The sequence below is a fragment of the Strigops habroptila genome, chromosome 12 (genome assembly GCF_004027225.2).
Source record: "Strigops habroptila isolate Jane chromosome 12, bStrHab1.2.pri, whole genome shotgun sequence".
NCBI lineage: Eukaryota > Metazoa > Chordata > Aves > Psittaciformes > Psittacidae > Strigops > Strigops habroptila.
In genome coordinates this window covers 16,256,653-16,268,512 of record NC_044288.2, presented here as the reverse complement: position 1 = coordinate 16,268,512, position 11,860 = coordinate 16,256,653, and the positions used below count along the sequence as shown (strand labels likewise).

The window sequence follows — 11,860 nt, the reverse complement described above, 5'->3', positions numbered from 1 at the left end:
CCTGGGCTCGGGGAGGCTTCGATCCTGCTGGCCCCTGGCTCTCGTGAGGGAGAGGATGGGCTGCCTGTTGGCTGAGCAGCCCCTGCAAGTCGAGAGCTTTCTAAGGCTGTCTGGCATGGGGGGGATCCTGCTCACTTGGGGTGTCACGGGTTTCGGCAGCTGGACCGGGGACCCCTTGTGCTGGCCTAGAAGCACTGACCAGTGCTGCTGTCTGTGGCCAGCCTTGCTGTAGCATCAGAGGCATCTCTTGGGCTCCTCACGTGGCTCTTCCAGCCAGAGCTCCCAGACCTGGGGCAGCGTGTTTTGGTGGCTGTGTTCCCAAGATGGCATGAGCTGAGCCACTTGCACATGCTGTAGCCCTGCGGCTGGATGTGCGGTGCCCTGTCTTCCCTGGAGCTGGCAGGGCAGGCTCGGCACAGCCACACGTGGTGTGGCTGGACCCGGCTTTGCCACAGGGACCGTCCAGCCTGCCTGTTTAGGGAGCACGAGGAGGTGAACCCTGCTTCACTGATGGCTTCTCCCAACACCATCCTGAAACCATCAATAGCTGCTGGTTGCAGGGGAGCTGGTGACACTGGAGTGGGTCTGGAAGGAGTATCCGCTCAGGCATCCACCATCTGTGGCCTCTACCTGCTGATGGTGCTCTGCCCAGGATCAGACCAGGTCCTGGTAGCCTTGTAAAGGTGCAGTGCTGCCTCTGCCCACAAATAGTGACAAGGTCAAAGTGCAGAGTGCTGTTTTCCTCCTCTTCCCTCTAATCCCAAGCTCTTGAAGCAAAGAGGCTGTAATGGTGCAGACATTCAGGGTGATAGTTCTCGGCTGATGATTCAGTCCTTTGGCTGTTTCCTCCTGGGATGCACATGGGTCTGACCCTGTCATAGGTCTGCCTGATAACCCTGGCGTGCTGCTTTCCTGTCCCATGTGTCCCCTGCCCTGAGCACAAGCAGCAGCTGGCTGTGGTGCTGCTGACAATCGTGTAGATAGAACATGCCCGAGGATCCTGGGTGATCCTCGAGGTTGGTGTGGTTCCTCCTGTGCACCTGGATTTGGGGTGAGGAGGTGGGAGCTGATGAACTGGCCTTGAGAGGGGCCTGGAGGAGCTGGGCACAGGGTTGTAATATGGGGTAAATCGGATTCCAACTGTTCATGGCAATGATGAGCCTGCTGAATCATTAAATTGTTGCCAGGGATCTGAGGTTTTCTTTGAAAGGGGTGATGTTACAAATTAATTAGCTCCCTTTTGGTTGTTAGCACTTTAAAGCCCAGCTGTCAGGGGAGAGCTGGTTTATAGGCATTACATCAGGGCTGCCGGCTGGCTCACTCGCCTACCTGGGAATTTCTAAGTGTGCGTTTTAACACGGGGAAGTTTGCCTTGGATGCAGCATCTGGCTCTCAGCAGAGCTGCCGCGATGTGCTCTCCTCAGCACAGGGGTTGGATTGGGGATGAGCGGTGCTGCCGGGGGCACAGCCTCAGCATGCGGCTCCCGGCGTTGCTCTGCTCGCTTGCAGGGGATGCTCTGAGGGGTTCCTGCTCTTTGTTTAATCGAGGGGAGAGAGCGGGAGGCTTTTCCGAAGCAAAAGGGGCTTTTCTGGTGCCTGGAAGCTTGAACTGCGTAGCGATGCCCTGGGAGAGCTGCGTGTGCCCGGCAGGCGGTGGGTGCAGGCGAGGTCTCGGTGTGTTGGGTGGGATGAGGACAGCTGCTCCATGCTCCCATCCCGGTGAGGAGGGCGGTGGGGAGCCGAGCTCCTGCCTTCACCTTCCCCCTCGCCCGGGCTTTCCCACCCACCCGGCAGCAGGAGCATGGCCCGGGCACGGGGTGCTGTCGTCCCCATGGCCCACCGGGCTCACGGGGCTGCTGGGTTCTGGCGGGCCGGGCGCGGTGGCAGCGGCGGGACAGACCGCAGGTAAGGTCCCGTCCCAGCGGGGTGCGGCGGCGCGGCCGGGGCCAGTGCCCGGTGCTCCCGCCCGCGGGGGGGGAGGGAGGGGCAGTGTCTAAGGGCCCCGTTGCTAGGGGCCCCCTCTCCATGGAGACCGTTGCTAGGACACCGCCCCCCGGCGGGGGGTGTTTCGGCGGGGGGGGAGCCCGGCGCTGCCCCGCGTGGCGGCCCGGCCCCGCGCCTCCAAGATGGCTGCGGAGCGTGACACGCCTGGTCACGTGGGGCGCGCGCGCACCGCCTCCCCCCCAACCCCCCCTCCCCGCATCCTCACACCCCCCTGCCCCCCCCCCCGCCAGCCGCGCGCGCGCCCCCGGGGCCTCCGCGTGTTGTGGCTCGGTCCGGTGCGTGCCGCCGCCGGTTCTTAAAGGGACACGCACCCCCCGCGACCCCCGGCCCCGCCGCGCCTGCCCCGGCCCCGCCACGGCGGCCTCGCCGCCCCGCGCCACGGAAAACAAAGAGGCACCGGAAACAGCGGTGGCGGGGAGGGGGCCGGCCCGGCGGGAGGCGGGCGGGAGGGAGGGAGGGTGGGAGGGGAGGGAGGGCCGGCGGCGGGCGGGGGGGGGGGCAGGCCCGGGCCCGGCGTCGGTGAACAAAGAGCGGCGGGAGGGGGCGGGGGCGCCGCAGCGGCACCGGAGCGGCGGCCCAGGCCATCGGTGCAGGTAGGTGCGGGCGGCGGCGGCGGGAGCGCGGCGGGGACCGACCCCCGGACCCCCGGCGGCACCTGCCCCGGGCGGCGGCAGCGGGGCCCGGCGGCCGCCTTTGTTATTGCTTTTGTTTGGCGCCGAGCACATGGCCCCGGAGCGGCCGCTCTTAAAGCCACAGCTCCCGGCCTGGCACCGGCGGGGCTCCGCTGCTGCGGCGGGGGGCGCGGGCTGCCGGCCGGGCGCTGCACCCGCGGCGGGGCTGAGCGCTGGGGTGCTGCTGGCTGCGGTGCCCCGTCGGGGGGCTTCGCCCGTCGGGGAGCTCCGGGATGTGCCGCCTGCCCCGCCGTGTGCCGCCGTCCCGGACACCCCCGGGGCTGGGCTCGGGGTTGGGGACGGGGCAGCGGGGCGTCCCGGCCTTCCGGAGGGGCTGCCGGTGCGGCAGCGGCAGCGGTGACCCCGCTCCCGGGGGTGTTTGCGGGGAAGGGGGTGCGGGGGAGCGCGGGGTGCACGGACGGAGCCGGCGACGGGAGTTACCGGGGCGGCAGGAGCCTCGGGGAGGCGGCGGCGGGGCGGGCGGCTCCCTTGGCGGCCCCGGAGCCCGGCGCTGCCCGAGCAGATGGCACCGGGCGTGAGCGCTGGCGCGCTGCTAACTTTGTTCTCGGCGGGGCCCGAGAGCCGCCTCGCCCCCCGCCGCACCGAGCGGTCCCCTTCGCTCCGGGGCCGCGGTGGCTCTGCCCGGGGTGGCCGCGGGTGCGAGGCGGGAGCCGGGTGTGCCCCGTGTGGGTGCGGGTTGGGGCAGGACGGGGCCGAGCCGCCACCATCCCGGCGAGTCGGGGATGTCCCATCGGCGGGGCATGTGTGCTCGGGGCGCCGTGCTGCGAGCCCCTGCACGGCTTTAGTGTCCCCTGTGTGGAGAGAGGCACTCCCGTCCCTGAGCCCATCATTGTAGTGTCTGGTCGGGAAGGTGCCCCGGTACCACGTGTGCTCCGAGATTGAGGATGTGAAACTGAAGCAGCAAAACCTCAGCGGCTCCTGGGGAGCGGGGTTAAACCTGGGTCGCTGCTGCAGCACCCCGGCCGCAGCTGCTGGCACGGGGCACATGGACACGGGCTTGGGGGCAGAATAAAGCACCTGTGCGGCAAACCCCATCCCCAAGCACGGCCCCTTCCCCAGCGGCATCCCACACAGGCTCCTGGGGGGCTCAGCCTGTGAATTTTGGTGTCCACCCGCCAAAAAACCCCCAGAAAAATCTGCTTTCAGAATGGTTTGGTAGATGGGTGTGAGGTTGAGACCCCCATGTGTGGCACAGGGCTCACTCCGGTGACTTTCTGCCATGCTTGATGTGGTGCCTGTCACCCAGATGTGACCTTGTGGCTTCTCTCTGCTGGGGTGAAAGCCCTTCAGCCTCCTCCTGGGGCTGAGCAGTGCTCCCCGAGCTCGGGGTGCCCCTCCTGGCCCTGGAGTGCCTCTGTCGTGGGCACTGAGCAGGAGGATGTGGAGCTGAAAGAGCTGCTTTTGGGAGGGCACCACCAGCCTGTAGGCGAGCAGGATTTAGGGGTGTGTGGGGTGCAGTGCCAAGGCCGTGGCTTTGGACATCAAGGGATGCTGGCAAAGGGGCAGCAGGAGGGTGCCTGGGAGTGTTGGATACATAGGGCCAGGGCACCCAGAGCCCGGTGCAGCGCAGCCCCCTGTGCACGTTTCCTCTGTCCAGTGCCAGGCTTCCCGGGGGCTGGGGGACGAGGTGTGAGCAGGAGCAGGGCTCTGGCGTGGGGACATGGGCCAGGCTGGGTGCAGGAGGGGCGGTGGGGCAGGACCCGGGGCTGTGCGCCCACTGACCCCTGCCTGTGGGGCTGGCGAGAGAGCAGAGCTGCCTGCCCGGCTCTAGCTGCAGCCTGTCCCTGTGCCCCCCTCCATGGGGATGTGCGCTTCTGCCCTGTGCGCAGCAGGGAGCTGACATGCACAGACTGAGCCAGAGCAGGGCCATGAGCCCCACTGTGCCCCTGTGCCTGTCACTGGGGCAGCAGCATCAGTCCCGAGTGCGATGTGCAGGAGCCCAGCAAGGGAGAGCAGCGCCTAGAGCAGCGCTGGAGCCTGTCTTGGCCAAACGCCTGCTGGACCCCAACTCCTGCCATGGTTCAGGTTCCCTGTGGGCCAGCGAGCAGCCTGGGATGCTGCTGCAGCCGCAGGGCCCCTCGTTACTTGCGGAAAACAAAGTGCTTCTCTCTCATTCAGTGTCTGTGTCTTGCATGGGGGGTGGCTTTGGCCTTGCAGTGGTGGGAACAGTAACTGGGGGGGCAGACAGGCTATTCATAACTCCCTCAAGAGCTGCATCCAGCCCCAGGAGATGGGGTGGGCGCAGGTCTAGGTGCCCAAGCAGCAGAAGCCCCTTTCTTTGGCATTACTGTTCCTGCCGGAGGAAACATCAGGCTGAGCCATGCAGGGACAGTGGCACTGGAGTGGCCCAGAGTCACTTGTGCGGGTGGCAGTGCTGGGCATGGGAAGGGTTCCTGGTTCCCAGCGTGGAGGTGGCACAGGCAGGAGCTGGGCGAGCTGCAGCCCCAGCGTGTCCTCGGGCACCATCACTGCGCCGGCCTCTCTTCCCTTCCCTTTCCCAAAGCAGTTGGTGGGGAGTGGGCTGCAGTGCCCAGGCCTGGGGAGGATTTGGGGCTCCCACAGCCCTACTGTTGGGGTGTGCGACCCAGTGTCCTTCTCGCAGGATCCAAGGTGCTGGTGTCTCGCCCTGCCTGGAGCCTGAGGTCCCGCGTGCCCATCCGCTTCCCGACGTCACCAATGCGACCATGGGAACTGGCAGTGAATAGGCGGCCGCCCTCTGCTCCTTTTAACCAGCGCCGTTTCTCGGGGGGACCCTGCAGCAGCCCCGACCACCTCCGGCGAAGGTACGGGGCGCGGGGCCCTGTCATACACCGTGTGTGGGGACACAGGGATGGTTCCATTTATCTGCTGGGGCAAAGCATTGGTTCCTGGGGGTCTTGGGGGGGGAGATCGTGATAGGGAAGCACTTCCTACCCGGCCGATGTGTCCCTGGGGAGCAGTGGTCCCTTTTGTGCTGCGGACACATGCAGGGTGAGCAGATGAGCCGGTTCTGGAGCTCCCCGGCCATACACGGAGCCTGGCGTGGCACGATGCCCTCAGCACCTCGCGCCGGGAGCTGAGCTGTCACTGACCCACCTGCAGCCGCCCTGCCCGGGGCTGTGGTGCCCCTGGCGCGGGGGGTCACTCCTGCTCTGTTTCTCTCCCGCGGTGGCCCCGCAGCCCCCCTGCCAGGCGTCAGTGGGGACGACGCGACCGACCTCTGGCAGCCCTGCTGGGCCAGGATGAGCCCCAGCTGCACCCTGCCTTCCCCCAGCAGCCGCACGGCCCTGTAGATGAGCCCCGCGCATACGCTCTCCCCAGCACGCCGCCACGAATGCTTCACCCGGCCGCTCACCCGCCCCACCAGAACCCATTCATGGTGGATCTGCATGACCAGGTATGTGCTGCAGCCCCCAGTCCCAAAGGTGACCCTGTGGTGGCCCCAAGATAATGTCCCTGGGTCCCATCAGGATAGCCAGTTGCTGCTGGGAGCACCCAGCTATGAAGCTGCCAAGTGTCCTCCAAGCACTTAAACTCTGGGGTCCCTCTGCCAGCTCATATATGCAGTCCCCGTGGGTCTGAGCTGGGGGTGATGGGTGGGATGCCCAGGGTGCCTCTGTCCTGCTAATATATATAAAGGTGTACCCGGGGTGGTCCCTGTGCCCAGGGGCTGGGGATAGTCCCCTCGTAGTGTTCATGTCACAACTGACACCATTGTCCATGATGGCGGTGCTGGGTTGGAAGCCATGAGAAGCAAAGAGGGGTCTAAAACCCACCTCGAATGCAGCCTGCACTGAGTGCCCACTTCTGGGCACACCACTGGGTGGTTGTGTCCTAGTGCCGGGTGCTCAGCGTCCTGCTGCCACCCTGCCAGGATGGGGACCGCTCATCCGGGGCTGTACCCTGACTGTGCCCTTGGTGCTTCGTCCTCAGGTGCACCAGGGACCCGTCCCTCTCTCCTACACGGTTACCACCGTCACGACGCAAGGCTTCCCCATCCACACCGGCCAGCACATCCCTGGGTGCAGCACCCAGCAGCTCCCAGCATGCTCAGTGATGTTCAGTGGACAGCACTACCCGCTCTGCTGCCTCCCACCCCCGGTGAGTGACAGTGCTGACACCCGCAGGGGACAGCCTGGGCTGTGGCTGCCCAGAGGTCGCGTTGGGACCCAAGCCCACCGGAGTGCAAGGTTCTGGGGGCACGGGGGCTGTTGGAGGCTCTGGGGAGGGTCAGCCATGCTCACGGTGGGTGTCTGACCTCTGTTTTTCTCTTCCCTCCCTCAGCTGATCCAGGCATGTGCCATGCAACAGCTCCCCGTCTCCTACCAGACGTTCCCTCCCATCATCTCCAGCGACCATTACATCCTGCACCCCCCACCACCGCCAGTGCCCCCCCACCAGCCGCCCCACATGGCCCCTCTGGGGCAGTTTGTACCTCTCCAAGCCCAGCATCCGCGTATGGTGAGTTGGGGTGTGGGTATGGGCTGGGGACACGATGCGCCCTGTGGCCCAACAAAGACCACTTTGGGGTCTTGTCCTTCTGCAAGCCCCATGGATCTAAGCTGGGGATGATGGGTGGGATGCCCACAGTGCCTCTGTCCTGCTAATGATGGGGGGGGGTGGTTTGGGATGTTTCTCCCATCCTGTTTCCTTCACAGCCTCTGCAGAGGATAGACAATGACGTGGACCTGCGAGGGGAGCAGCACCCCATCGCGGGCTTCACGTACCCCCCGTCCCACCACGCTCCCACGCTGTCCCCCTCCGTGCCGCTGCATTACCTCCCCCACGACCCGCTGCACCAAGAACTGCCATTTGGCGTGGTGAGTGCCTGTCCTGTGGAGGGATGGGGGGATGCCGTGGGGCTGGCACGGCTCTGAGCACCCCGTCTCTCTCTGCAGCCATACCCCCACATGATGCCCCGGCGGCTGAACACCCAGCGGTACCGGCTGCAGCAGGCGCTGCCCCCCCCCGCCGCCCCCTCCGCCGCCTCCCCCGTACTACCCGAGCTTCTTGCCCTATTTCCTGTGAGTACCAGGGGGGATACAGGCAGACATGTGGGGCAGGATGGGGGACACAGTGGCATGGCATTGGCAGAGCTGGCTCTGGGGATGCCAGCGTGGAGGTTGGGGTTTGTGGCTGCACACTGACCATCCTGTCCTCCCCTGCCCAGCTCTATGCTTCCTGTGTCACCGACGGCCGTGGGGCCCACGATCAGCCTGGACCTGGACGTGGATGATGTGGAGATGGAGAATTACGAGGTGTGTTGGCAGGCGTGTGCCATGCAGCAGCTCCCTGTCTCCTACCAGATGTTCCCACCATCATCTCCAGCTTCCCTGCAGGGTGGTGGGATGGGGGAGCTGGGGCATGTTTGGGGATTGCTCTGCCAGGGTGGGGAGACCCTGGAGGGTGCTGTGCCGGGGCGTGAGCCGGTCTCCGTGTGTCCCTCCAGGCACTGCTGAACCTGGCTGAGCGGCTGGGAGAGGCCAAGCCGCGGGGACTCACCAAAGCAGACATCGAGCACCTCCCGTCCTACCGCTTCAACCCCGAGAGCCACCAGTCTGAGCAGACCCTGTGAGTGAGCCTGGGGCGCAGGCAGGGTGCCTGGTGGGGGGGTACGGGGGTGCCTGGTGGTGGCTGGGGGCTGTGTTACAGCGGTGGGGCCGCACTGACGGCCACCTCCCCCAGGTGCGTCGTGTGCTTCAGCGACTTCGAGGCCCGGCAGCTTCTCCGCGTCCTGCCCTGCAACCACGAGTTCCACGCCAAGTGTGTCGACAAATGGTTAAAGGTACTGCCCGTGCCCGAGCCTCTGCCCGCTGTAGGGAGTGGGGCAGCTTTTTGGAGTGCTTTTTGGGTGCCTTTTGGGTGGCTTCAGTGCTATGCACCACAGGATGCACTGGGAGCAGTGCCAGGGTGGATCAGGCATTCCTGGGATGTGGCGCACTGTGGGGTGTTTCCAGCCTGTGGAGGTGGAGCAAGGGGTGCCCTGGGTGCTGCTGGTGCCATGGGGTACGCACTCACCCCTGTCCCTCCTTGCCCTGGGGTACCTGTTCACTCACCCCTGTCCTCTCCGTGCCCGCAGGCGAACCGCACGTGCCCGATCTGCCGGGCGGACGCGTCGGAGGTGCAGCGGGATGCGGACTGAGGCAGGCGGGTGCTGTGCCGCACAATTCGCTAGAGGACGAGGACGCCGGGCCAGGGGTGGGGGCCGCTGCCCGCTGCTAGGGCCTGACCCTGCGCTTACCCCCCCTCCCCAAAGCCTCTCCTCGGATGTGGTGAGCATTGAGCAGTCCGGGCTCCCGGCCAGCCCTCCTCCTCCCCGCCGGGGCACGGACTCGGCTGCGCTCCCAGGGCCCCGAATCGTGTTGTGCTGGAGGCAGGAGGCGCGTGGCCGTGCCCTCCACGCTCCAAAGACGCTATTGTTGCTCCATCACTTTCCAGGTCTTTGTACTCCGTTAGGGAATTAGTGTTTTTTCCCTTTGTCACTTTTTTTTTAATGGTAGTTTGGTCCCCCCCCCCACTCCCGTTTCCCTTTCCGTCGCGTTTTTGGTTCCGTGGCCGTTTGCCCCAGCGGCTCCTCCCCTCGGCGTTGCTCATGGAGGACGCGGGGAGGAGAGAGAAGGGAGCGCCGCGGTTTGATGCATCCCGAGCCGCAGCGCGGGGCCGGGGGCAGCCGGAGGAGGTGGCCAAGGTGGGACACCAGCAGCCTCGCAGTGTGGCCGGGGCAGGAACGCCTCCATCCCCGCTCCGCACGCAGCCCCTCTCCCGCCCCGGCTGCCCAGCGGAGCCCCGGAGCGTTGTGGCTGTTTGGGGTCTTAGCCAGTGGGAGGATGGTGCTGGCACAGCCCCAGCCCCTCTCCCCGTTCATTCCCCCATTCCCAGCACAGCTCCCGGGGCTGGGCCATGGCATCCTGTGATGCCTGAAGGGGGAAGACCCAGCCCCGTCCTCGCAGCCATGGGCGCGCGGTGTCCGCGGTGTGCCGCCCGGCCCGCGGCTCCCGCTGCCGTTTCTCTGTCCCGCTGCCATAGATTGGAATAGCCCCGTGCCCCGTCCTGCTGGCGGGGGGGCCCGGCCGGGGGCCGCGGGGGGGGGTTTATCCGTAACCTCGTGGTGTATTTTCAGTGCTACCCCCGGCCCTGCCCCAGCCGGTGCGGGGGGAGCTGTGAGCAGCCCCCCGCCGCCATATCCCCCCCCCCATAACCGTGTGGGGCTGGGCGGTGTGGGGCCAGGAGAGATGCTGCCGCCCGGCTCCAGCCATCCCGCGTGGCCGTTGTTTTGCATGATTACTTAGTGAGGAGGGTGACGGGCGGGGGGTGGCGTGAGGGCCGCCCTCCCCTCGCGGCGCGCGTTGCTGACGCCTGGGAGCCTCCGAGCGGACGCCAGCCCTATGTAAATGTTCACAAATATGCATGCATGTCTGACCAGCTTGGAACGTGGTCTTGGCTACGTGTAGCCGGCTGTGGGGTGAGGGGGGTGGGGAGAGGGGTTTTTGTGCTCAGCTGATACTGCCATGCACTGTACTGCACATGTCCGCAACGCCACAGCAGGACCGTGAGACTTTTCAGGGCCGTCCCCGCGGGGTCTGCGCCCCTCCGAGCGGGAGGTGGCGGCGTGTGCAAGGGGACGGGGTGGGAGGGTGGCGGGGGGACGCTCCCCGCGGGGCGGGGGGCCGGCGGCGGGGCTGGCCCCGGGCAGCGGCCGGGTGCGAGGCCGGGGGCACATGGGGGGGGAGCGGGACCGCGCTGCCCGCGCTGCCACGCCATTGGTCCGGAGGGGCCTCTCGCCAATCAGCAGGTGTCCGCCCAGCCAATCAGGTGCGGGGGGGCGGCAGGCGGCGCGGCGCTATTGGCTGGCTCCCCCTTGCCTCCCTTTCCCAGCCTCGGCGGTCCCCGCGTGCGGAGCGTCGAGGCCGAGGGCCCCGTCCCGGCGCCACCAGCTCCGCCGCGGGCGCTGGCACCGCTGGGCTCGGTGCCCCTTGGGCAGGACCCCAGCCCCTCCCCGTCCCTCACTCAGTGACTGATAACCAAAGGAGTCCCCGTGCCCTCCGGAGACGCCCCGTCCTCCCCTCCCGTCCCCATTCCTCCCCTCCCGCCCTCGCGGTGCCCAGGGAGCCAGGAAAGCCTTACGGTCCTTTGACGGCGACTCGAAAGCTCACAGCTCGTGTGCTGCAGAATTTATTCCAATGAGCAGCTAAAAGTATCATTTAAGAAAAAAAAAAAATAACAAAAAGAAAAAATGACAAAAAAAAAATACTAAAAAACAATTATTTAGGGTGTTTGTGATTGCTGACTGCGCTGTAGATACCACTGTTTACCAATGATTTCCTGTGGTGGGATAGTGGACTGTTTACTGTTCTATTATACCAGTCCCCGGGCCCTCCGGTGGGACCCCCGCGGCCCCCGCGGCTCCCCGGAAGGTGCTAGGACGTGTGTTCTGTGTTAGAAAGTTTTTATATATATATATATATATAAATATATATATATAATTTTTTTTGCTCTGTTACTTGCACATTTTACAGTTACCTCATTTTTCCCATGTATGTATTTGAAAAAAGGCTAATATATAGAAAAAAAAAGGTTCTTAAAGCTCTAAAAGTGTTTGTTTTTTTTCCATTCCATTGGAATCATATTGGTTTTGTAGCATTTAACATAACTAGTATGTTGTATTATATATATGTGTATTATACTGATTGAAATTTTTAACAGATTTGTACTTTTTTTAAAATGAAAGTTGCTAGTTCTGCTTGACCAAGTAGTGCAATCATTATTTTTTTTAATGTTGTGGCTGATTTTGAGAGGGATATTCACTAATAAATGTATGATGTATACCAACACGCTGCGCCCCGGCTTTTGTCTCTGTGTGGGCTGGAGGGCTGAGGCCAGGCTCATGCTCTGCTCAGGGATGGGGGTCCCCAGGCCATTGACGAGCAGGGGGAAGAGCCCCAGAGAGTGCGTTTGGAGAAGAGACTCGGAGACCCAAGGGTGGAAGCAAGAGTTGGCTGGGTCATAGAATCCCAGCCTGGTTTGGGTTGGAAGGGGCCTTAAAACTCATCCAGCTCCAACCCCCTGCCACGGGCAGGGACACCTTCCACTAGAGCAGGTTGCTCCAAGCCCCTGTGTCCAACCTGGCCTTGAACACTGCCAGGGATGGGGCAGCCACAGCTTCTCTGGGCACCCTGTGCCAGCGC

At 64.6% G+C, this 11,860-nt stretch overlaps 1 protein-coding gene across 1 annotated transcript; it reads left to right on the top strand.

The window, feature by feature from the left end:
* Nucleotides 1-543: 543 nt before the first annotated feature.
* Nucleotides 544-11,506, top strand: RNF44 (ring finger protein 44). Its single transcript, XM_030503884.1, is given in 12 exon segments — nucleotides 544-1,653; nucleotides 5,299-5,479; nucleotides 5,856-6,072; nucleotides 6,609-6,776; nucleotides 6,960-7,136; nucleotides 7,334-7,495; nucleotides 7,574-7,636; nucleotides 7,638-7,699; nucleotides 7,846-7,933; nucleotides 8,125-8,246; nucleotides 8,361-8,460; nucleotides 8,755-11,506. Coding segments are annotated over 12 exon segments (1,680 nt in total). The 5' UTR covers nucleotides 544-1,376; the 3' UTR covers nucleotides 8,818-11,506.
* Nucleotides 11,507-11,860: the final 354 nt, after the last annotated feature.